Below are 26,156 nucleotides of genomic sequence, written 5' to 3'. Positions count from 1 at the left end.
AGCTACTTTTGCAAAGCCACCTTTGCGTTCATCCTAAATGTATTAAGTGGTCCTTAAGACACCAAAGAGTTGCTAAACCAGTCAATGAACTGACTGCTTTCTGACAGTAACTTTCTGTGCTTTCAGGAGAGACCTTTCCACCACCAACTCCATGCCAATCCTGGACCGACGAAGAGCCAATAAGATGAGTGTTCAAATCTGAGAATATTATTGGATAATTTATTCAGAATTTTCTTCCCTAATATAAACAGTTAATTGTTCAATATTTTACACACAGCAAGTTTTCCACTTTTAAATTTATATATATATATATATATAGCGAGAGAGAGAGATAGATTCAAAGATACTCTCTGAACACATCACGGCTTGGCTCGTTATATCAAAGCAATGAAAAGAAAAAAAAATTAAAGGAAAATAAATCAAGTGGGTGTCTTTCCCCATCCATCGCCCCATTCCGAAAACAAGTTAAAAAAACCAAACAAACCATGGCACAAAGTAGGTTTGATCCTTTGAGAGGTATTTCCCCCACCCCCTTGTTTTCGTTGTCAAAACCTTCCAACCTTTTGCTCAAGGGTTCCCATTTTCCGATTCCCCAAAAAGAGGGGCTCCTATCGTCCTCCAGCATTTCTTTCTCCCCAAAGAAGTATTGCAAACCTTTTTGATCATTAGAGAATCTACCACTGGATAAACATCAAAGGTGAGCAATGTTTTGAGGGCCCCCAAAAAGCGGGCTATCTTCCTCTAGCATTTTTCTCCTCGAAGTATTGAAAACCTTTTCTGATCATTAGAGAATCAATCATCGGATGAGCATCAAAGGTAAACAATGTTTCGAGGGTCACCACAAGTGGACGCTTATCTTCCTCCAGCATTTATTTCTCCCCAAAGAAGTATTGAAACCTTTTCGATCATTAGAGAATCAACGTTTGGATGAGCATCAAAGGTGAACAATGTTTCAAGGGTCTCCAAAAAGCAGACTGCTATCTTCCTTCAGCATTTCTTTCTCCCCAAAGAAGTATTGCAATTCTTTTAAATCATTAGAGAATCAAGTGTCGGATGAGCATCAAAAGTGAACAATGTTTCGAGGGTCCCCCAAAGTGGACTTCTATACTCCTCAAGCATTTCTTTCTCCCCAAAGAAGTATTGCAAACCTTTTCGATCATGAAAGAATCAATTGTTGGATGAGAATCAAAGGTGTACAATGTTTTGAGGGTCCCAAAAAAGTAGACTCCTATCTTCTTCCATTATTTCTCTCTCTCCAAAGTACTGAAACCTTTTTGATCATTAGAGAATCAACCATCAGATGAGCATCAAAGGTGATCAATGTCTTGAGGGTCCCCAAACCTTTTCAATCATGAAAGAATCAATTGTTGGATGAGAATCAAAGGTGTACAATGTTTTGAGGGTCCCAAAAATGTAAACTCCTATCTTCCTCCAGCATTTCTTTCTCCCCAAAGAAGTATTGAAAACCTTTTCTATCATTAGAGAATCAACCGTCGGATGAGCATCAAAGGTGAAAAAAATGTCTCTGAAATCAAGGAGTGATTGAGAGCTTTGGCTGTCGGGATAAAACCAACAACCGGAGCAAATGCTGGAGAAGAGAGAAGGGGGTAAAGGGTCACCTTGACCAGAACTGGATACGAAAACTCCGCAAAGATCAAAAACCCAGAACCTCAAGGAAAGCAGTTGCAGGAAATCCCATATTGGGTTTTTCTTGAGGGTCTGCTGGAGGGAAAGAGGGGGACAAGGCACATAATATCCAAATCACTTTAAGGCCACCGAACCCAAAGGCAAAGATCCTCACCTTGGCGGTTGCTTGCCCGAAAGCTCAAAGGACAAAGAGAGGGTTTGTGCAACAAAAATACGGGGCAAAAAGATTCCCGTTTTCCCACAAGATTCCCCCTTTTGCTAGGCCCAGACGGGACAGAAGAGGTTTTGCCTGCTTTACAAAAAAAGGATGTTGAGAGAGAGACCTCAGGGCATTGGTTTTGTCGGATTTCTGTGCCATTTCCTCCCAGAAACTGAAAACACCGTCCTCGGCCAGCTTTGCCTTCCTTTCCCTCTTTCCAAAAAGGTAAATTAGATGAAAGACTTTCCAAAGGGAAACCGAGAAAGCTTTGGGGAGTCTTTCCTTTTCTCCTTAAAAGCCTGTACATTTTCGAACACAGCTTTTCCATCAAGAAAACAAGAACCTTTCGTAGTTTTAGAGCAATTGTTTGTTTGTTTTCCTTCCTTTCCTAGCGACGATTCACATTATACGGAACTAATTTCTCAAAAAAACAAAACAAAAAAAAAGCTTATTCAGGAAAGTGCAAAGATGCGGCCTCGTGAGTTAGATAGCGGAGGTGAACGCGTGAAATGTTTGTGGATTTTGGGGGCACAAAGGAAGGAAAGGGGAAGAGGGCGAGTCACCTTTTTTTTCCTATATCTGGAAATTATGAAATTGTTTAAAAATACAGAAATGTCCAAAGAGAGGGAGCAAGACCTTTCCGGCTCTCCGTGAAGGAAAATGGAAAGAGAGATGGTCCGAAAGGAGGGCTTATTTGCACGCAACCGACCCACCTGAAATTAGAGGCACTGGGAGATGGAAGGCTACCGGTATAAATAAGCGATGCCTCTCAGAACAACCCTCGAAGCAGAGAGGCTCAGATGCAGGAAAAAACGAAGGCTCTTTCTGGACTTACAAAATCTGGAGAAAACAAACTCTCCCAAGCTCCAGGTCTGTTTCCCTGGCACTGTCTGGAAGGCACGTTAGACCCCCCCCCCCCCCAAAAAAAAAAGAAGAAGAAAAGGGGCAAAGGATGGAGGGAAGAAACCACAAATCAACACAGAAAAGACAGCCTGCCTGAAGGCTTTGCCTCCAACCTGCCAACTCCTTTGGGGTGTGAAGGAGGATACAATCTTTCACAACGTCAATGTGGGCACACACACGTGCAACACACGCTCAGATTATTAAAAGAGTTCCGGCAACTCCTTGGCGTTAAAAACGTACCCTCCGTTCTGCTCAAGAGACTTTCTACGGACCCCTCAAAGGAACCCAGAGAAAATGCGGACCGATAATGTATAGGGAGGCTCGCTACAATTCAAATATGTCACGGCACGGAAACACGCAAAACGCACGCACAGACAGACCCGACAATGATTGCAAACTGTGAGAATTGTGTTTGGCTTAGCCTCTACAAAAAAAACCCGGACAAGACCTCGGCGACTGCTTTGGCGACCTCGTTTGGTTGAACCGCGTGGGGACAAAGAGCCCCGTTCCCGAGAGTTTGTGGATATAAAAATAATCTATATTCAGAATTCATTCGCTCCAGGGATGTGGAGAGGGGGGAAGAGGAGAGCAAAAGGCAGACCACACACGCATTCCATAGAAGAGATAAAACTGTTATGTACAAAAAAGAAGGCTCACCCGCTTTCCACAGAAACCTCGCGATTGCGCACACACGCTCATTCACACACACATGGTTTAACTCATTAAGAAAAAAAAAGCAGCAACGATTGGTCAAATCAGAGGGATAAAAAGACAAGAGAAAGGAGAGTCTGTGTTGGACGCAGCTTGAGGACCCGTTCGGAAAGTTAAGAGGAGGGGCTTTTGCCCTTCCAAAGAAGCCGTCCAGAGAAGAAGTGCTTCTGGTTCTGACGGAAACGATGACGACGGGGCCGAAGCAAAACCCTTCCTCCTTCCGAAGGGAGCAGCAGCGCAGAGGGAGAATTCAGCAGCCACAGAATCGTCCATTTGTGTTTCACAGGCAGAAGAAATTCAGCTGACAGGCACGTCCACTTTTTGCACCAAGGGGAAAACAAAACGAAACAGAAACACACAAGAAGACCTCCGTTCCCTCCCCCCGCCTCCCCCCCCCCCGCCCTGCGTCCATTTTAATCGTCTGATGATTAAAAAATCTGAATAGAAAGCGAGTCCATGTTATCTCCGTACACATTTTGTGTCAGCAATACTGCGAGTCCTGAGATTGACGTAGAGAAGCGGAAGGCAGCCCGGTGGGCGGCTGGGGGTTAGGAGGGGCTGGAGCGGGGCATGGAGAGGATGCGCCCATTCTTCTTGCCCCCGTTCATGTGGGTGTAAGGGATGTGCTCCTCATAGTTCCCTTTCAGGCCCAGCGAGGGGCTGCTGTCCCGGCCCAGGATCTCGTCCCGCTGCGTGTAGGAGGCCGGGTCCAGCGGGATGCTCTCCATGTTCTCAAAGTCCAGCTCATACTCCTCCGTCTCCGGTGGCTTGTTCTCCTCGCTGTAGAAGAAGGAGACCTCGCGGAAGGTGGGGTGGAGGTCCTCCTTCAGCATCTCAATGATCTCGGTGAAGGAGGGGCGCATCTTAGGGTTGTACTGCCAGCACATCTGCATGAGGTTGTGGCTGCAATGGCACACAGGGAGACACAACACAACTCCCGTTAGTCAGTCCCTTGCAGCACGGAGCTTGCACTCTCCTCCATGCTGCAGCAAAGTATCTTATGTCTCCTCCATCCCTCTAGACCTTTCCTAACTTTGCCCTCCCCATTTCTGCCACCCAAAATGCCCACAGCTGCAATACACCCTCTGAAAGAAGGAAACAACCTGCATTCAGTGTTAAAGATAATCTCCTTCTTCAACCCCTAATCGTACAAATACAGAAACAGCTGGTGGTTGGAGGCAAAGTCTGGAGGCTGCCAGACTTGGTCTCTATGATCCAGCCCACATGGATTTCAAATGGTTAGAAAGCTACGAATGACAGAAGTGCATCCTAAAAGCCACTGCATGGGTAACTGGATGTAAATGACTGTTGGGTTTCTAAACCAGGTCTTCATGGTATCAATTGGGTTTCTAAACCGGTTCTAAATGACACTCATTGGGTTTCTAAACCAGTTCTTAACACCACCCATTAGGTTTATGAACCAGTTCATCACACACTGGGCTTATAATTCAGTTCTTAATGTTGCCCATTGGGTTTATAAACCAGTTCATCATGGTGCCCATTGGGTTTCTAAACCAGTTCTTAATGATTATCATTGGGTTTCTAAACCAGGCCTTAATCATGATTATTGGGTTTCTAAACCAGATCTTAATGGTGCCCACTGGGTTTATAATCCCGTTCTTAATGCCACCCATTGGGTTTATAAAGTAGTTCATCATACACTGGGCTTATAATCCAGTTCTTAATGGTGCCCGTTGAGTTTCTAACCCAGTTCTTAATGGTGCCCAGGGGGTTTATAAACCAGTTCATCATGCACTGGGTTTATAAACCAGGCCGTAATGGTGCCCACTGGGTTTCTAAACCAGTTCTAAAAGGTGTCCATTGGGTTTCTAAACCAGATTTGGGTTTCTAAACCTGGATTATAAACCCAGGTGCCCACTGGGTTTATAATCCAGTTCTTAATGCCACACATTGGGTTTATAATTCAGTTCATCATACACTGGGCTTATAATCCAGTTCTTAATGGTGCCCATGAGGTTTATAAACCAGTTCATCATGCACTGGATTTATAAACAAGGTCTTAATGGTGCCCATTGGGTTTACATATAAAGGGTGCAGCAAAGCGAGCTAATAGTTTCCAATAGTTGCTCGTCTCAGCTTTAGAGAGTTCTAATACACAGAATCCTATTTCAAGCCGTGCATTGGAGTCTAATTAATGACAGGCGTTCTTGAAAAAGGGGACTAAAGAGCAAGGCTATTCCACAGAGGGGGGCGGGCGGTCCTTTGCACCGACAACGGACGAGAGATAGGGCCTTCTCAGTGGTGGCCCCTCGGCTGTGGAACGCCCTCCCTAGGTAGATCAGATCTGCTCCCTCCCTCTTAACGTTTCGGAGGCAAGTTAAAACATGGTTGTTTGAGCAAACGTTTACAAATGCAGAGTAGCGAATATAGGAAATCGAATGACTTGACAATGGAACTGGACAATGCTTGATAGTTCAGAGACGCTAATGATGTTGTTTTATCGCTCTTGTGGTGTTTTATACTGTTTAATGTTTTAATCCATATTATGTTTTGATGTGTACTGATTTGTTGGAAACCGCCTTGAGTCGCCAACTGGCTGAGAAAGGCGGTATACAAATACAGTAAATAAATAAATAAATAAATAATGTGCAACGGTGATGGCCCTTGAGGCACGAGGGGCCCTCTCTGCTCAACTTGCGGGGTCCCCCTGCGATACTCACAGCCGCTCTGCGCCATTTTCCGGCTGCTCCAGACACCCGCCGTCCATCACAAACTTCAGGACTTGCTCATTGGAGAGCCCCTGGTAGGGCTGCTCCGCCAGGCTGTTGATCTCCCACAGGACGACGCCAAAGGACCTGCGGGAGGGAAGGGAGAACCAGACTTAAGACACTAGGGAAATGTTTCAATGACTACAGAACAACCCACATCCAAGTCCCTCTGCTTGGAGCGGGGATGGTCCGTTAGTAGAGGAAAAGCAGCTTAGAGTGGCCAGGAGGCCCAAAGTAAGAGCTGCTTCACCAAGCCACTGTTTGGGCACAAAAAATGTTTATAATATCTCTAGTTTCTTTATTTCCAAATCAGAAACAGGAGGTCTTAAAGGGAAACACCAAGAATATTCTCAAGTCCCTCTTCAGGCACCAAAAGTGTTGAGGCACAGTTCCCCAATATCTCTGGTCTCTTTTATTTGCCAAACACCAGACATGAGGAGATTTTAAAATACAATAGTTTAATTCTGCAGAAGAACTAGATTCTTGGAGAGGTGAGAGCAACCACATGCATCCTGGACCCCTGCTCATCCTGGCTGGTAAAGGAGGCCAGAGGGGGTTTGGCAGCGTGGGTGAAGGTGGGGGTTAATGCCTCTCTATGGGAAGGCAAAATTCCAGCCAGCTTAAAACAAGCTGTGATAAAATCGCTGTTGAAAAAAAATCCTCACTGGACCCCACTCAATTCATCAACTTTCGGCCAGTTTTCAATCTCCCCTTTCTGTCAGAGGGGCCTTGATTGTGGCAGAAGGGGGCTGGACTATGTGGTCTCTTCCAACTCTATTATTATTATTATTATTATTATTACTACTACTACTACTACTACTACTATAGAGTTGGAAGAGACCACATGGGCCATCTAGTCCAGCTCCATTCTGCCACATCAAGGCCCCCCTGACAGATGGCCATCCACCCTTATTATTATTATTATTATTATTATTATTATTAATAATAAGGGTGGATGGCCATCTGTCGGGGGGGCCTTGATGTGGCAGAATGGAGCTGGACTAGATGGCCCATGTGGTCTCTTTCAACTCTATTATTATTATTATTATTATTAATAATAATAATAATAATAATAATGGTGGATGGCCATCTGTCGAGGGGGCCTTGATGTGGCAGAATGGAGCTGGACTAGATAGCCCATGTGGTCTCTTCCAACTCTATTATTATTATTATTATTATTATTAATAATAAGGGTGGATGGCCATCTGTCGGGGGGGCCTTGATGTGGCAGAATGGAGCTGGACTGGATGGCCCATGTGGTCTCTTTCAACTCTATTATTATTATTATTATTATTATTATTATTATTATTATTAATAATAATAATGGTGGATGGCCATCTGTCGAGGGGGCCTTGATGTGGCAGAATGGAGCTGGACTAGATAGCCCATGTGGTCTCTTCCAACTCTATTATTATTATTATTATTATTATTATTATTATTATTAATAACAATAATAAGGGTGGATGGCCTTGATGTGGCAGAATGGAGCTGGACTAGATGGCCCATGTGGTCTCTTCCAACTGTATTATTATTATTATTGAGGCTAGATGGCCATTTGTCAGGGGGGGCGTTGATTATGGCAGAAGGGGGCTGAACCAGATGGCCCGTGTGGTCTCTTCCAAATAATAATAATAATAATAATAATAATAATAATAATAAGGGTGGATGGCCATCTGTCAGGGGGGCCTTGATTGTGGCAGAATGGAGCTGGACTAGACGGCCCATGTGGTCTCTCCAACTATCACAGGGGCGTGGTAGCACAGCGGTTAAACCGTTAGCTACAAGAAAAGCTGCTGACCAGAGGGTTAGCAGTTTGAAGCCGCGAATCGGGGTGAATTCCCGACTGTCAGCCCTAATTTCTGCCAACCTAGCAGTTTGAAAGCATGCAATGTGAATAGATCAATAGGTACCACCTCAGTGGGAAGGTAAAAGGGCGCCAAAAAGATTGGAGATGTCAATGGACAGCAGGCTACTCAGCATGGAAAATGGAACAACAGTACCTCCCCATGGCCAGTTGAGCAACGCCTTCAGATGCTGGAGATGAAAAGGGGAAGGCCTTTACCTTATTGTATGTTGTTGTTTGTTGTGTAAAAAGGAATTGAATATTTGCCTTATATGTGTTCTGTAATCCACTCTGAGTCCCTCCGGGGAGATAAAACATAATGTAAATAAAGTGTATTATTATTATTATTATTATTATTATTTATTAATATTGAGGCTGGATGGCCATCTGTCAGGGAGGCTTTGTTTGTGGCAGAAAAAGGGGTTGCACTAGATGGCCTATGTGGTGTCTTTCAACATTATCATCATCATCATCATCACCATCATCAATATTGAGGCTGGATAGCCATCTGTCAGGGAGGCTTTGATTGTGGCCGAAGGGGGTTGCACTAGATGGCCTATGTGGTGTCTTTCAACATTATTGTTGTTGTTGTTGTTGTTATCATCATCATCATCATCATCATCATCATCATCATCAATACTGAGGCTGGATTGCCACCTGTAAGGTGGGCTTTGATTGTTGCAGAAGGGGCTTGGACTAGATGGCCTATGTGGTCTTTCAATATTATTATTGTTGTCGTCATCATCATCATCATCATCTTTAATATTGAGTCTGGATTGCCATCTCTAAGGGGGCCTTTGACTGTTGCAGAAGGGACTTGGACAAGATGGCCCATGTGCTTTCTTCCAACATTATTATTAATGATTGAGGCTGTATTGCCATCTGTTAGGGGGGCTTTGTGATAAAAGGGGGCTGGACTAGATGGCCCATGTAGTTCCTTCCAAGCCTATGATTCTATGACTCACCACACGTCCGAGTAGGCTGTGAAGACGCCATCTTTCAGGGACTCCGGGGCCATCCACCGAACGGGCAGCAGGCCTTTCCCTCCCTTGCGGTAGTAGTCCGTCTCATAGATATCCCTCGTCATTCCGAAATCTGAGCGAGGAAAAGAGGAGACAGGGATGCAGAGTTAGGGCACGATCGGGAGCTTCAGGAAGCATTCCAGCTATTAAGACTGCAATTAAGGACTGATGCCATCCAACAGAGGAGATCTAATTGGTACACTCAGAGGAGGACCAACAGGGGAGAACGCTTGGGAAAGTGGCATAAAGAGCTGGAGGTGGTAGTTGCTGGAAGCAATGTCGTGGAATTGCTACAGCCTGAATCTCTTGTCGGTAGGCTCTTGGATGACTGGACTATGGCTTGAGTTGGTGAAATTGTTTGGATTTGACCCCTGAAAAGAAACCCTGGACTATTTGTATGCTTTGCCCTTGTTGGACTGCTTTCTGTGTATGACTACAGACTGCCTTTTGAGTACAAGACGGTGAGTGGCTGCTTTAACACAGATTCTGTGTACAGGTCCTATCAAAAGAAGGGGCCGCCGTGTGCTTTTTCTTTCTTTTTAAAAACATTATCAATACATTATCGACTCAACAAGTTCCAGCATTTTTTTTAAAAAAATCAAAGCTAACACTATGGAAAGACACAACCAGGGAAGGTAAACCTTGAAGGAAAAATAATCGAGGAAATTACGATGATAAAAAGCTGGAAGAGAAAGGAGAACATGAGATAATACAAGATAGCATAAGAAGACGCGACTGCTGGGTTAAAAATTAGTGGACAGTAACACTCCTCCCTTTGTTATAGAGGTCATACAAAACTTTTAATACTTTAAGTAATGTTTATAAGTGTAATTGAGAGGAAAAATAGATGTAGTAATTATAACTTTGTAGAATGCTTATTTTCTTGTTCCCTCACCTCCCCCTCCTCTGCAACATATTATTATTATTATTATTATTATTACTACTACTACTACTACTAATACTAATATTACTACTACTTATCATGACGCAGAGGCTGGATGGCCATTTGCTGGAAGGGCTTTGATTGTGCTTTTCCAACATGAAGGCAGAAGAGGGTTGGATTAGATGTCCCTTAGGGTCCCTTTCAGTTCTATTTATTATTATTATTATTATTATTATTATTACTATTATTATTACTATTATTATTACTACTACTACTACTAGTACTACTATTTATCATTAAGCTGAGGCTGGATGGCATTCTGTTGGCATTCAGCATATTATTAATATTATTACTACTACTACTACTATCACTATTACTTATCATGACGCAGAGGCTGGATGGCTATCTGCTGGAAGGGCTTTGATTGTGCTTTTCCAACATGAAGGCAGAAGAGGGTTGGATTAGATGTCCCTTAGGGTCCCTTTCAGTTCTAATTATTATTATTATTATTATTATTATTATTACTATTTATCATTAAGCAGAGGCTGGATGGCATTCTGTTGGGCAGGTTTGATTGTGCTTTTCCTGCATTAAAGGCAGAAGGAGGTTGGCCTTCTTCTTCTTCTTCTTCTTCTTCTTATTATTTTATTAACATATAAATAAAATCACAGCACACGTGCATATTAGGTCCAAGTGTCTGGGCTTTATTTTTAAATATCGCGCTCTTCCCAAGAGCCTAGAATATTAGAGTTATTAATATTAATATAAGTAGTAATATAATATTATATTAAACTACTATAATATAATTATCATTAATATAATCAGTAACAAATTATATTATACTTTTAATAAGTATATTAAATTAATATTAACATAATTAATATAAAATAATATAAATTGTATTAATGATAGTATTAATAATATATAATATTATTTATTATTACTGCTTATTAATAATAATAATAATCAACTTTATTTGTACCCCGCCTCCATCTCCCTGATGGGGACTCGGCGCGGCTTACATGAGGCCAAGCCCAAAAGACATACATAAAGAAAAATGAAAATACGTATAATAAGCAAAGTCTTGTCATTAAGTAGAGCCTAGATGGCCTTCCATTGGGAGAGCTTTCATGGTGCTTTTCCTGCATGAAGGCAGAAGGGGGTTTAACTAGATGCCCCTTGGGGCCTCTTTCAATTTATTTATTTATTATTACTATTATTTTACTGAAACAAAAGCACCGTATGTCACAGCAAACGAGATCTATATGCTGGCTTTCGTATCACAAAATCACAAGTCGAACACTTCCCAAGCGTCTAGGACTGTGTGATGTATTATTATTGTTGTTGCTGTTGTTGTTGTTATTGTTTCTAGGTTACCTCCAATTTTGACAGTGAAGTCTTCCGCCACCATGCAGTTCCGGGCCGCCAGGTCTCTGTGGACAAACTTTTTGGCATTGAGGTACGCCATGCCGTCGGCGATCTCCGCCGCCATCTGGATCATCTCCTGGAGGGTCGGGGGTGGCCGGCCGGGGTTGTTCTGGGGAGCATGTGCCAAACAGCGTCACGTTTTCCTCAACCCGTGCCTCCTTTCCTCCCTCCCTCCTCACTTGGCACTACATATATGATGCTTACCTCTGCCTCTGGGCGCAAAGACCGTAGGTAGCTCTTCAGGTCTCCGTGGGCCATCAGTTCCATGACCACCAAGGTGGGCTGCCCTTTGGACACCACCCCTAAGAGACGGACCTATCGAGAGGAAGAGAGAAAAGAATTTGTTTCTATGGGAGAAGGATTTGGAAATTGCCTGTCACTGACTACAGAATAGAAGAGTTAATACTTGACATTCAACAAGATAGCTATTGTGGCTTAAATTGTTTTTGGTCAAAACTTTGAAAATTCCTTAAAATCAGTAGGTGTATATTTCTGAAAGTTGGGGGAAATGACTCCATTATCTTGCGTCGCTCCATGCAGTCATGCTGGCCATATGACCCTGGAGGTGTCTATGGACAATGCTGGCTCTTCGGCTTAGAAATGGAGATGAGCACCAAACTCCAGAGTCAGACACGACTGGACTTAATGTCACGGGAAAACCTTTACCCTATATTGTGTCATTTATTTATTTATTTGCTGTATTTGTATACCGCCTTTCTCAGCCCGTAAGCGACTCAAGGCAGTTAACAAGGTAAAATTCAGTGTTTACAAAATCGTAAGTACAATTAAAAACATAACATATAATAAAAATTAAACATATCAATCTATATAAATAAAAATGTAATGTTTGTTTGTGGGATTAACAGAACTCAAAAACTACTGGATGAATTGGCACCAAATTTGGACACAAGACACCTAACAACCCAATGTATGTCCTTCACTAAAAAAAATAATAATTGTCATTTGGGAGTTGTAGTTGCTGGGATTTATAGTTCAACTGCAATCAAAGAGCATTCTGAACCCCACCAATGATGGAATTGAACCAAACGTGGTATAACAGGACTCCCATGACCAACAGAAAGCACAAGAAGGGTTTGGTGAGCATTGACCTTGAGTTTGGGAGTTGTAGTTCACCTACATCTTGAGATCACTGTGGACTCAAACAATGATGGATCTGGACCAAACTCTGCACGAATACTCAATATGCCCAAATGTGAACACTGGGTGGAGTTTGGGGAAAATAGAATCTTGACACTCAGGAGTTGTAGTTGCTGGGATTTATAGTTCACCTACAATCACAGAGCATTCTGAACCCCACCAATGATAGAATTGGGCCAAACCTCCCACACAGAAGCCCCATGTGGGCCACAGCAACGCGTGGACTCAAACAATGATGGATCTGGACCAAACTCTACACGAATACTCAATATGCCCAAATGTCACTGGTAAAGTTTGGGGAAAATAGAATCTTGACATTTTGGAGTTGTAGTTGTTATAGTTCACCTACAATCACAGAGCATTCTGAATCCCACCAACGAAAGAATTGGGCCAAACCTCCCACACAGAACCCCCATGTGGGTCACAGCAACGCGTGGCAGGGGATGGCTAGTAAAATATAAATTCATAGTGTTAAAAACGTTGTCCGGTCTCATTGTCGTTGTTCCATTTTCCTATGTCAGTTACTCTGCATTTGGAAACGCTTGTTCAAAAAGCCATGTCTTGACTTTTTTCCAGAATGTTAAAAGGGAGGTGGTCGATCTAATATTTATAGGGAGGGCATTCCACAGCTGAGGGGCCACCGCCGAGAAGGCTCTGTCTCTCGTCTCCACCAAACGACTTGTGACAAAGGCAGTAACGAGAGCATGCCCCCCCCCAGATGATCTTAAGGTCCTAGATGATTCATAAGGGGAGATGCGTTTCGACATGTAAGTAGGGCCAGAACCTTTTAGGGCTTTATAGGCTAAAGCCAGCACTTTGAATTGTGCCTGGTAGCAAACTGGCAGCCAATGGAGCTGGTGCAACAGAGCAGTTGTACGCTCTCTGAGCACTGCTCCCGTTAGCAATCCGGCTGCCGTTCGTTGGACCATTTGAAGTTTCCGGACAGTCTTCAAAGAGCATGTTGCAGTAGTCTATACGGGATGTAACCAGAGCGTGGCCTACCGTGGCCAAGTCAGACTTTCCAAGGTATGGGCGCAGCTGGTGCACAAGTTTTAACTATCATTGCATAGAAAATTCAATGATCACTCTTGTAATTTTTTTTTAAAAAATGTTGTTTATAAAAACTTTGGAAATTCCCCCAAAATACGTGGATGAGTGAAGCGTCATGAAACTTGATGGGCTCACAGTGGCCAAATGTACTACCATTGTAGCAAGATTCACCGTGATAGCTGTAGAAATGAGGGAGAAAGGAGCCCCTGAAGTTTCCCCACTTGCAGAATTACTATAGCGAAAAAGGAGCGGAATTTCGTTACTCTCGTTATAGCAATACTTTAGGAACACTTTAAAAACAAAGGTCATTTTGTAATGACTTTTGAAACGTCGTTTTTATTGATCGTACAGCCCTTCTGCCTGCCTGCCTGCCTATATATCCATCCATCCATCCTTCAAAAAGGGCTCCCGTCTTTACAAATTTGAGAAGCCCTGTTTTAGACAACTCAAAGCCCTATTGCGCCACCTGCTGGTATACTCCGGCCCCCAGGAAAACACTGAATGGCCTCTAACATATGTTGCTGTTGTTGTTGCTGCTGTTGTTGTTATTATTATTAACTACTAGCTGTACCCGCCACGCGTTGCTGTGGCCAACCTTCCCTCCCTCTTTCTCTCCTTCTTTCCCTGCTTCCCTTTTCTTCCTTCCTTCTCTACCTCTTTCCTTCCTCCCTTTTTCTATTCCTTCTCTTTCTCCCTTCTCTGCCTCTTTCTTTCCTTCCTTTGCTTTTTGCTTCCATCCTTCCTTTTGTCTTTCCTTCCTTCCCTCCCTCTTTCTCCTTCTTTATCTTCTTCCTTCGCTTCCTCTTTCCTTTCTTTTTTCTTTCCTTCTCTCCTTCCTTCTTTCTCTACCCATTTCTTCTCTATCTCTTTCCTTCCTTCCTTTGCTCTTTGCTTCCATGCTTCCTTCTCTCCTTCCTTCTTTCTTTTCCCCTTCCTTCCTTCCCTCCCTCTTCCTTCCCTTTTTCTGTATGTCATTTATCTTTTTGTCATTTATCTTTTGGGGGGTTTTAAGTACTTTCCACTGTTTTTTGGGGGTGGTGGTTATGAGTGACAGACACTCATTGGTCTGTTAGCGTTGCTGTGGCCAACCTTCCCTCCCTTTTTCTCTCGCTCCTTCCTTCCTTCTCTCTTTTCCTCATTCCTTCCTTTTTTTCTTTTCTTCTCTCTTTCCACCCTCCCTCTCCCCTTTTCTTTACCTTCTTTCTCTCCTTTCTTCCTTCTCTACCTCTTTCTTTCTTCCCTTCCTTTGCTCTTTGCTTCCATCCTTCCTTCTCTCTTTCCTTCTTTCTTTCCTGCCCTCTTTCAATCCTTTCTTGTCTCTCTCTTTCTTTCATTCCCTTCTCTACCTCTTGCCTGGGCTCCGGAAGGGAACCTTGCTGTAGCCCTCAGCCTTGCTGGGCCGGGTGTGGAGCCGGCGGGAGGCGTTTTTCGAGGCAGGCCTCGCTCACCCAGCGCCACCCCTTCTTCTTTTTGCCATGGCTGTGGGTTGCCTTCCCTGTTTGGCGAGTGGGCACGCAGGCAGGGTCATATGGAAAGTGCCCTGGGGCTGAGGCAGAAAGAAGGGGCCAATGTGGGTGAGCAAGGCCCACCTCGAAAAATGCCTCCTGCCCCCACTGGGCCCAGCAAGGCTGAGGGCTGCAGAACTCCCTTCTTGTTGACAAAGAGAGGAAGGAGACTGGGAGGGAGGGAGGGAAGGAAGGAAGGAGAGCCCACGCATAGAAAGGGACTTTATGGCGAGGCTTCTCTTCCCTCACAACCATTGGTGCTTCATTCTTCTCACGCAATGGGGAGAGGGGCTTTTGCACATGCTCTGTAAGGCATTTTTCTTTTTGGGGAGTTTTAAGTTATTTTCCCTTCAATTTTTTACGTTTTTTTTTTGTTTGAAAGACATAGATCGGATTAGAATGTGTTTTGCTGCCAAATTTGTTGTCATTTTGTCCAGTGGTTTTTGAGTTCTGTTAATCCCACAAACGAACATTACATTTTTATTTATATAGATTTATAGCCTGCCTTTCTCCCTGTGGGGAGTCAAGGTGGCTACCAATCCTTATTATTATTATAATTATTAGCCACCTCGATTCCCTACAGGGAGAAAGGCAGAATATAAATAAAGTTAGTAATAATAAGCATAAATTAGGCCATGCGAAGCAGGTGAATATAGCACTGAATAGAGCCCTACATGTAGAATAATTGCAAAATGTCTCAAACGTACACCTGTTGATAGACTCTATAAGCTAGCTGGCATCCCCCCTCCGCTCGATGTGCGACGGGAAGTCGCTGCCGATTGCGAGAGAAATAAAGTTGAACACTGTGAAAGCCACCCACTGTATGGCTATCAGCCTCCTCCCAGTAGACTTAAATCAAGGAAAAGTTTCATGAGAACCACCACTCCTCTTAATGGTCCCCTAGCAATAATAATAATAATAATAATAATAATAATAATAATAATAATAGTAACAATAAGCTGAAAGCCACCCACTGTATGGCTATCAGCCTCCTCCCAGTAGGCTTAAATCAAGGAAAAGTTTCATGAGAACCACCACTCCTCTTAATGGTCCCCTAGCAATAATAATAATAATAATAATAATAATAATAATAGTAACAATAAGCTGAAAGCCACCCACTGTATGGCTATCAGCCTCCTCCCAGTAGACTTAAATCAAGGAAAAGTTTCATGAGAACCACCACTCCTCTTAATGGTCCCCTAGCAATAATAATAATAATAATAATAATAATAATAATAATAATAGTAACAATAAGCTGAAAGCCACCCACTGTATGGCTATCAGTCTCCTCCCAGTAGAACTAAATCAAGGAAAAGTTTCATGAGAACCATCACTCCTCTTAATGGTCCCCTAGCAATAATAATAGTAACAATAAGCTGCTGCAAGAAGATCGTGCAGATAGACTACAAGCAGAGGCATAACACCGTTGCTCATATGATTCTTTGGAACTTGTGCCACAAATACCATCTGCCTGCAACAAAGAACTGGTGGGATCACAAGCCAGAAAAAGTTACAGAGAAAGAACATGCCAAACTCCTCTGAGACTTCCGAATTCAGACAGACAGAGTTCTGGAGCACAACACTCCTGACCTCACAATTGTGTTAAAAAACAAAGTATGGATCGGCGAGGTCGCAATCCCAGGTGACAGCATAGTGACGACTTGGCAGTTGTAATTTTATTATTGTATTTTTGGTATTTTAATGTGTTTGTGTATTACGGAATGTGATGTTTTTAAACGATTGCTTGTAATATTATTGTTGGAAACCGGCTTGAGTCCCTCCACGGAGGTGAGAAGACCAGTACAAAAGTTCTAAATAAATAAATAATAAATTGCAGAGAAACAACTGGAAAAGCTGACACGATATGAGGATTTAAAGATCAAACTGCAAAGTCTCTGGCACAAACCAGTCAAGGTGGTCCCAGTGGTGATCGGCACACTGGGTGCAGTGCCTAAAGACCTTGGCCTGCACTTAAACACAATCAGTACTGACAAAATTACCATCTGCCAGTTGCAGAAGGCCACCTTACTGGGATCTGCATGCATTATTCGCCAATACATCACACAGTCCTTGCTGATCCAATTCAACAGCCAGCAGAGTGTCTGCTGTGGACTCATCTTGTTGTGTTTCAAATAATAATAATAATAATAATAATAATAATAATAATACTTTATTTACACCCCGCCACCATCTCCCCAAGGGGCGGCTTACATGAGGCCAAGCCCAACAATACAATACATCAGTATAAACCAACACAGCAATAACATAAAACAAAAAAATAAAACAAAATACAAAACCATTATAAATTACATATCAGCAATAAAACACGACATTCAAAAACACAAGGATCCAACACTGTGGGCAGGGCCAATTCTAATAGATTCAAAATTTAAAACACTGGGTGTGACAGCAGTGAAATGAGTCTGAAAAGGGGTTTTAGAGGGTAGGATAGGGTTGATTGCCCCAACAGGTAGAATAAAGTGCTTCAGAGAACATTTTGCAGAAAATTGATCATATCAGGGAATTATTAATTTTTCATTCAGGGAAGGCACATTGGAACAACCAAGTTTTCAAGCTCCTCCTAAAGACTGCCAATGAGGGGGCCTGCCTCATATCCTTAGGGAGCAAGTCCCAGAGTCGGGGGGCCACCACAGAAAAGGCCCTCTCCCTCGTCCCCACAAGTCGCACCTGCGAAGGGGGCGGGAACGAGAGAAAGGCCTCTCCGGACAATAGAAGAGATCATGTGGGTTTTATTATTGCTATTATTATTATTATTATTATTATTATTATTATTATTACTGAGGCTGGATGGCCATTTGTTGGGGGTGCTTTAATTGTGCTTTTCCTGTATGGCAGAAGGGGGTTGCACTAGATGGCCCATGTGATCTCTTCCAACTATTATTATTTTTATTATTGCTATTATTATCATTGATTTGTTATTATTGTTGACGCTAGATGGCCATCTGTCAGGGGGGCCTTGATTGTGCTTTTCTTCCAACTCTATTATTCTATTATTATTCTACGAGTCTATGAGAAGTGGCGCTTTCTTGGGGGGGGGGACGACTCACCACGTGGTGGCAGCTGAAGCCCTTCATGACGGAGGCCTCGTTGAGGAACTCGATGCGCTCCCGCAGGCTGGCCGACTCGTTGACCGTCTTGACCGCCACCCGGATCTCTGGCTCACCTTTGACGATGTCGCGGGCAATGCCCTCGTAGACCATGCCGAAGGAGCCCTGGCCCAGCTCCTGCAGGAGGGCAATCTTCTCCCGCGGAACCTCCCACTCATCAGGGACGTACACTGTGGGAAGAGAGAGAGAGACAAATCAATGGATGCCGAAATCTCCACCCTCTCCACATCTGGAAATTAAGATTATTAATAGCAAGTCTCTTACCATCACTGGCGCTGAGGTACTCGGGGTTGGAGGAGGCGTAGAGTGGTCCCGTCGGCCCTTCCGTCTGCCTGAGGAGGAGCAAAACAAGAGTGATTCAGCAGCCCACATGTCTCTGCCTCTTTAAGGATTCCATCATATATTTCCTTTGGTGTCTCTTCCAATTCTATTATTATTATTAGATGGCCATCCAGCCTCTGTTTAATGATATGTAATAATAATAATAATAATAGAATAGGAAGAGACCCCAAGGGCCATTGGGTCTAACCCCTTTCTGCCTTTCATGCAGGAAACCCACAATCAAAACCCTCCTGACAGATGGCCATCCAGCCTCTGCTTGATGATAAGTAGTAGTAGTAGTAATAATAATAACCACCCTGAGTTGCCGCGGGCTGAAAATAGTAAATAAATAAATAATAGAATAGGAAGAGACCCCAAGGGCCATTGGGTCTAACCTCCTTCTGCCTTTCAGGCAGGAAAAACACAATCAAAGCCCTCCTGGCACATAGCCATCCAGTCTCTGCTTAATAATAGGTAATAATAATGATAAACAGAATTGGAAGAGACCTCAAGGGCCACCTAATCCAACTCCCTTTTGCCGTGCAAGAAAAGCACAATCAAAGCCCTCCCGACAGATGGCCATCCAGCCTCTGGTTAATGATATGTATTATTATTTTTATTATTACTATTAGTAGTAGTAGTAGTATTAATAATAATAATAATAATAATAATAATAATAGTAATAGAATTGAAATAGACCCCAAGGGACATTTGATCCAACCCTTCTTTCTGACTTCATGCAGGAAAACCACAACCAAAGCCCCCCCCCCAACAGATGGCCACCCAGCCTCTGCTTAATAATAATAATAATAATAATAATAATAATAATATTACATAGCCTCTGCTTAGTGATATGTATTTATTATTAATAAACAGAATTGGAAGAGACTCCAAGGGTCATTGGATCCAACCCCTTTCTGTCTTCTGTCTTCATGCAGGAAAAGCACAATCAAAACCCTTCTGACAGATGGCCATCCAGCTTCTGCTTACTGATATGTATTAATAATAATAATAATAATAATAATAATAATAATAATAATAATAGAATTGGAAGAGGCTGCATGGGCCATCTAGTGTAACCCCTTTCTGCCTTCATACAGGAAAAGCACAATCATAGCCTTCCCAACAGATGGTCATCCATCTTCTGCTTACTGATATGTAATAATAATAATAATAATAATAATAATAATAATAATAGAATGGGAAGAAACTGCATGGGCCATCTAGTATAACCCCTTTCTGCCTTCATGCAGGAAAAGCACAATCAAAGCCATCCCGACAGATGGCCATCCAGCAAGCCTTCCGCACTGGGCTTTAGCAAGGCCACTCACCTCTTTTTGATGAAGACATAGGTGCCTCCAATAAGCATGATAAAGATGAGGGAGAAAATGACTGGCACGATAATGCTGACCAGGTTGGTGGGAGCGTCGGCTGGAAGAGAGAGGCGAAGCTGGGTCAGGGAATACCCACCAACAACATGGTATCAATTCTTACATCAAGTAGCCCATATTACAAAACTATGCTGGCACAAATGTGGTGGAAATGGGAACCTTATCCTATTTTAATAACCTGCTGGTTTACATTGGGAGATGGTCTGAGTACTACGCCACCCTTGCTTATCTTGCTCCTGTCCCCAAGGCCAAACGCCCACATCCTTCAAGGTTACTAATTGCTCCTTGAGATGCACCAGCCGTGTTCTTCTACCTAGCAACTACGTGATTCCAGCTTTCTGTGAAAGCCTTTGACAATACAGAGAAAATGTGTTATCGAAGGCTTTCATGACTAGTGAGTTTTCTGGGCTGTATGGCCATGTTCCAGCAGCATTCTCTCCTGACGTTTCATCTGCATCTGTGACTAATGGCATCTTCAAAGGTCTGTTGGAGAAAGAACTCTTGTCTGTTTGAAGCAAGTGTGTATGTTGCAATTGGCCAATCTGAGTAGCATTGAGTAGCCTTGCAGCTGCAAAGTCAATCAGTCAAGGTGTTTGTTGGCTGTTGCTACCTGGAGACATTCTTTGTTTGGGAAGTGTTCACTGGCACTTGATTGTTTGCTGTCTGGAGTTCCCCTGTTACTGAGTGGTTTTCCTTATTTACTGTCTTGATTCTGGTGTTTTTGTTAATACTGGTAACCCGATTTTGTTCATTTTCATGGGTTTCCTCCTTTCTCTTGAAATTGTCCACATGCTTCTTGTGGATTTCAATGGCTTCTCTGTGTAGTCTGACATGGTGATTGTTAGAGTGGTTCAGCACTTCCATGTTCTCAAATAATATTCTGTGTCCAGGTTGGTTCATGAAGTGCTCTGTGTTGGACCATGCAAGTAATCAGTGAGTGTGTGTGTCAACTGAAAAATAAGATGCATGAAGTTGATTGGTTGGCAATGCCTAGGGTGATGGCTGAGCCTGGAACTTTTGGATACTGTTGCATTTTTGTTCAGGCTCGAGCTCTGCATGTGCAGAGAGACGAAGAGAGAAGCAGAGAGAGAAAGACAGATTTCCTTCTTGGCTTGCTCATATGGACAAAGAAATACAATTTTAAATCTCTCTGAAAGAATATTTAGAGAGTTGATGCAATGGATCATATTGTGTTGTTCTAAATTAAGAAGAGTAAACTACTTGTTCTTTATTGTTCACCTGCATGGCATATTTTCTTTCTCTGACAAGGCAGTGTGTGTGCTGATCCAATGTGAACTACACCTGGTTTATTTTACATTCCACCACTCTCTGCTATAGCTGACTTCTCTGGTTGAATTATTCTGCAGTGCCTTTCATGTTCTTTGATGTCAAACTACACAGAGACGCCATTAAAATCCTCAAGAAGCATGTGAACTATTTCAACAGAAAGGAGGAAACCATGAAGATGAACAAAATCTGGTTCCCAGTATTAAAAAAAATACAAGAAACAAGACAGTACATAAGGAAAACTGCTCAGAAACAGGGGAACTCCAGACAGCAAACAACCAAGTGCCAGTAAACATCTCCCAAACAGAGGATGCCTTCAGGCTACCTCTATGCAGATACCCTCACTGAATGACTTTGCAGCTTCGTGGTTACTCAAATGCTAATTCAAGCTTACTAATTGCAACAGACCAGGGTGCTTTCTCTCACCCTGGCGACAGATAGATAGATAGATAGATAGACCACAGATACATACATACACACACCCTGTGGCAGAATGGAAATCACATAGTTCACGTCTTAACAATCCACACACTGTCTTGCTAGAGAAAAGGTATGCCATGCAGATGATCAGTAAAGAATAAGGTATTTAATGTATTGTCGAAGGCTTTCATGGCCGGAATCACTGGGTTGTTGTAGGTTTTTTTGGGCTATATGGCCATGGTCTAGAGGCATTCTCTTCTGACGTTTCGCCTGCATCTATGGCAAGCATCCTCAGAGGTAGTGACCTCACTACCTCTGAGGATGCTTGCCATAGATGCAGGTGAAACGTCAGGAGAGAATGCCTCTAGACCAGTGCTTTTCAACCTTGGGTCCCCAGATGTTTTTGGCCTACAACTCCCAGAAATCTCAGCCAGTTTACCAGCTGTTAGGATTTCTGGGAATTGTAGGCCAAAAACATCTGGGGACCCCAGGTTGAGAACCACTGCTCTAGACCATGGCCATATAGCCCGAAAAAACCTACAACAACCCAATAAAGTATTTACTCTTTGTTATGCACAGCAACATATATACGGTCATGAGAACAGTTGCTTTGACTCACACAATGTCCTTTGAAAGAGATTCAAATGTTCCTTTGGTGTCCATGTGAAGGACCTCATTTCAGCAGCCAAGAAGCAAAAATACAAACTGTCTTGGCAAGCTCCTGCACAGAAAACTTAAACATGTAACTGTTGCCAAAACTCCCAGACTCAGCTAGATTCTGGGTGTAGCCCAACCAACCAATTTTGTGCTTTGCATTTTTCAGTTAACACACTCACAGAACTGATTTTTACATGCTCCAACACACTCCACTTGCTTCACTGCCAACAGAACCTCTGAAGATGTCACTAGCCACAGTTTCAGGCAAAACATCAGGAGAGAATGCTACTGGAACATGGCCATATAGTCCAAAAAAACTCATACAACCCAATACAGAGAAAAGCTTATTCATACAAACAAAACTGGTTGCTCTTTCTGACTGTGGGTCTCCGGTTCCACAAGAGCCATGGAGAACCGGCCTTGTCCTAGAGGAGAACAACTCAACTTCCCAACTTCCAAAAAGTCCACAAAAGCTCACCAACGTCCTCCCAACAAAGCCCATGGCCTCCTTTTCCAGGCTCATCCCAGTTTCCGCAACCAACCCCTTCTCGCCCCAAATCCGGAGACGAAAGAGTGCTGGAAGCCAGGCTTTCCTTTCTTACAATAATCGGGGACAAAGACGTAGACGGGCTCAGTCCACGAGCCGTTTCCAGCCAGAGAGGTGGCCCGGACACGCACGCTGTAGTTCCCGGGTTGCAGATCCTTCAGCTTGCAGCCTTGCTCCGTGGAGAACTGGCGCCGGGACACGCATTCGGGCTTTTCCTGAGGGTAGATGGGGAGAAACAACAAAAGGTGTGCAGGGCTACAAAAAGGGTCACCAGCAAACCCTTGCTCTTGTAACCCACAAAAGACGAGTGCTGTTGACCTTTTTTTTTCATAATTTTTTACTGTGCATTTTCAATTTTTTTTTCACACAAAAATAAAAGAAAAACAAAACAAAAGAGCAGTGGAGTTCTTGTTTGTAAATTAAACTTTTACTAATGTCTATTATGTAACCGATGGAGCTGGGGCAGTTGGGGGAGAAGATAAACTTTTTATTTGCTACTAGCTATACCTGGCCACGCTTCACTTTGGCTCAGTCGGATGAGGAATGAATGTGTTTATCACTGGGCAAAGGAATCAAAGAGCCAGCTTTGATATGTCCCTGATTTTTAAGTGTTGGCATGAAATGCTCTGCTGTAACGTCAGTGCCGAATGAAGTCATTTGTTAACAGGAACTGTAATTTCTGTTGTTTTTGAGGAATTGCTTTGAATCATCATTCCATTTAACAAACATTTCACTGGGTCTTTTGGTTGCCCAAGTTCAGGAAGCTTCTCTTTTCCGCTTGCACTACACATTTCCAGGGTTGTCCCTTTAATTTTCCCTGCTCTGCATTATAGAAATACTATTTTTTTTTTTACATGAGGCATTGTATTGAATATCTGGTTCGTTTGAAAAAGCAATTCAGCGTCATGAAGCTCTATCAGTCAGATATTGCAAAAGTATATGTTGTCACTATTGATCTAATTGTTCTTCGCGTTCTTGAAACGATTGCGCTGCTCTTCTTCTCGATTCAACTTGTAAGGCTTCAAGTCTGATTTTCCCTATTCTATTTCCATTGCCAACAGGAACCAATCAGAGCTCTGCTTCCATTTATTTTAACACTGAGGTAAATTATTAGCAGCGCTGTGACTGGTTAGTTTCTCTTATGCTACTGAGGTGTAAGGAAAGCTGTGCTATGAGTGGTTGTTATTTCCTCTACTGTTGTGGTTTTAAAAAGCTGCTCTGTGTTTGGTTGTTTTTTCTTAAACTGCTGAGGTAAAAGGACAGCTGCGCTGCGATTGGTTGCTAGAGCTCAGTTTCTGTCTGTCTGTCTGTCTGTCTGTCTGTCTTTCTTTTTTGCTGTTTAGACAAATTGAAAGCTAGGCTAAGTTTGGTTACTATGGACTATACCGATTTGGGGGGGGGGGGGGGGGGGGGTTAAAGTCATTTGACCACCGTCTATTCCAGGACTGCTAGTTTTACTGTTAAAACACATGCGTTTTCAAATACAACATTGTGTTATGGCTTCATTTTAATATTAAAACACACACGTTTTCTAACGCGACGTTGTGTTCAAATTTCAAGTCTTTTGACCATCTACTTTTCGAGTTTTGTGTTCACAAATATGCGCAGGCTGATATTTTATATATGAGGATCGCTATTACATCTATTTTTTCATCTCGATTACTATGAAACATACTGTCAAAAGTATTAAAAATTCCACGTATCCTCGATACTAAAAAAAAGCATATTCTTATTATCAGGTGTTCCATGTAGTTCCTGTCTTTTCTTCCAGATCTTTACATTAAGAGTAATTATTCTTATCAGTCTATTTATTTCATATATTTTAATCTAATGATAATTATTGCCATATAAATTGATGTGTTTTAATTATACTGCAACCCACCTGGGCCTTATATAAGCCTCAGGATGGTGGCCAGGGTTACCACAAAAACATTTCTGCCTAGTGATTCTAGAAGGTGCCGAACAGCACTCTGTGCATGCGTGAGAATACCCAATTGTGTGATTCACAGAGACCACAAAAAAGAAATTATTATTATCTGGAGGCATGTGTCTTACCTGAGAATCCCCAAGGCGGCCGAAGTACACCTCGTAGAGGATGATGAGTCCGTTGGGCTCCTTGGGCTCCTGCCATCGCAGGTGAATAGTGTTCTTCTCCACCACCTCATGGGTAACAGGGCCGACAATGTCGTCTGCTTTCGCTGGAGGGCAAAACAGAGCAGGAAAGAGAGCAAAGACATCACTGGGAGGCTGTCAGGGCCTCTGCACAGGATGGGGATGATGATGAGGAAGATTGTCTTTCCCCGGTATCTGAATCAGGGGAAAATGTCGAGCTATATTCCCTCTCTGTGATCAGATCATTTTATTTTGGAATGCAAGTCTATCAAGAGAAGACTTCTAGATCTTGACTTCCATAATAATCTGACCCTTGCGGCAAAGACAACTTGTTTCCCTACCACGTCGTTCACTCTGTAAGAGCAGACTTTTGGATCTCGATTTCCATAATAATCTGTCTCTTGCAGCAAAGAAATATTGTTCCCTTACCACGTCATTCATTCCATAAGAGCAGACTTTTGGATCTTGACTTCCATAATAATCTGACTCTTGCAGCAAAGGCACCTTGTTCCCCCTACCACATAATTAATTCCATGCAAGTGTGGAGTCATGACGGTTTATCTTAGTTTATTTTTGATTAATCCCACCCAGATAAGAGCTTTGGCTACTGCAAGATGTAATGTGCTGCCATCGGTTCTTTTGGGTGGGATACTTCCTAGATAAGAATATGCACAGCTAAACATCTAAACCTCTTAAAAACATCCAGTAGCAACAACAGTCTTTTGACTATTCTCCTGCTTGACCGCTGTTGCGGCTTGCCTGCTGTGTAGGATTTTGGACTGCTTCTGACTACAAGACTGGAGAGTGGCTGGCAGGGCTCTGACCATGGCTGGTGAAGGGAGCCCCCCCCCTTCCCCATGGACCAGGAAGTCTCTGCCTTACCTTCTGGCATGGTCCGAGCGCTGACGTAGGCAGAGACGCCACACTCAGTTGGGGCCTCCCGGTTGCAGGCCCGGATTTCAATCCAGTAGCTCGTGAAGTGCCGAAGGTTGGAGATGACCACCGACTCCTTCTGGACTACCGTCACGGAGGGGCGAGCCTCCTCAGGGGCGACAGTGGAGCCATTGGCCAAGCCCAGGACAGCTGGAGGAGCCACGGTGCTGTTGGCTATGCGGCCCACATCCCTTCGCCTTCGCGTGGGCCTATGGGAAAGAAAGGCACATGTATTTGTGTGTATATGTGAGTGGACAAATTCAGCCTGACCTATCTTGCAGG

The 26,156-nt window shown here is 43.2% G+C and overlaps 1 protein-coding gene across 1 annotated transcript in view; it reads right to left on the bottom strand.

Annotated features, from left to right (window-relative positions):
• Positions 1 to 205: 205 nt before the first annotated feature.
• INSR (insulin receptor) overlaps positions 206 to 26,156 on the bottom strand; it is a 114,407-nt gene continuing 88,456 nt past the window's right edge. The window contains exons 11-21 of the mRNA XM_060784848.2: positions 25,824 to 26,083; positions 24,885 to 25,027; positions 22,885 to 23,044; positions 19,859 to 19,958; positions 18,471 to 18,538; positions 18,147 to 18,376; positions 11,570 to 11,680; positions 11,315 to 11,474; positions 8,998 to 9,127; positions 6,142 to 6,276; positions 206 to 4,363 (exon numbers count right to left, since the gene is read on the bottom strand). Coding sequence (XP_060640831.2) covers positions 4,009 to 4,363; positions 6,142 to 6,276; positions 8,998 to 9,127; positions 11,315 to 11,474; positions 11,570 to 11,680; positions 18,147 to 18,376; positions 18,471 to 18,538; positions 19,859 to 19,958; positions 22,885 to 23,044; positions 24,885 to 25,027; positions 25,824 to 26,083 — 1,852 coding nt within the window. The 3' untranslated portion in view covers positions 206 to 4,008. The remainder of the gene's footprint in view (positions 4,364 to 6,141; positions 6,277 to 8,997; positions 9,128 to 11,314; positions 11,475 to 11,569; positions 11,681 to 18,146; positions 18,377 to 18,470; positions 18,539 to 19,858; positions 19,959 to 22,884; positions 23,045 to 24,884; positions 25,028 to 25,823; positions 26,084 to 26,156) is intronic.

Source organism: Anolis sagrei, chromosome X (assembly GCF_037176765.1).
Source record: "Anolis sagrei isolate rAnoSag1 chromosome X, rAnoSag1.mat, whole genome shotgun sequence".
NCBI classification, from domain to species: domain Eukaryota; kingdom Metazoa; phylum Chordata; class Lepidosauria; order Squamata; family Dactyloidae; genus Anolis; species Anolis sagrei.
The sequence above is the reverse complement of the archived record's forward strand: the minus strand, read 5'-3'. Positions and strand labels throughout refer to the sequence as shown.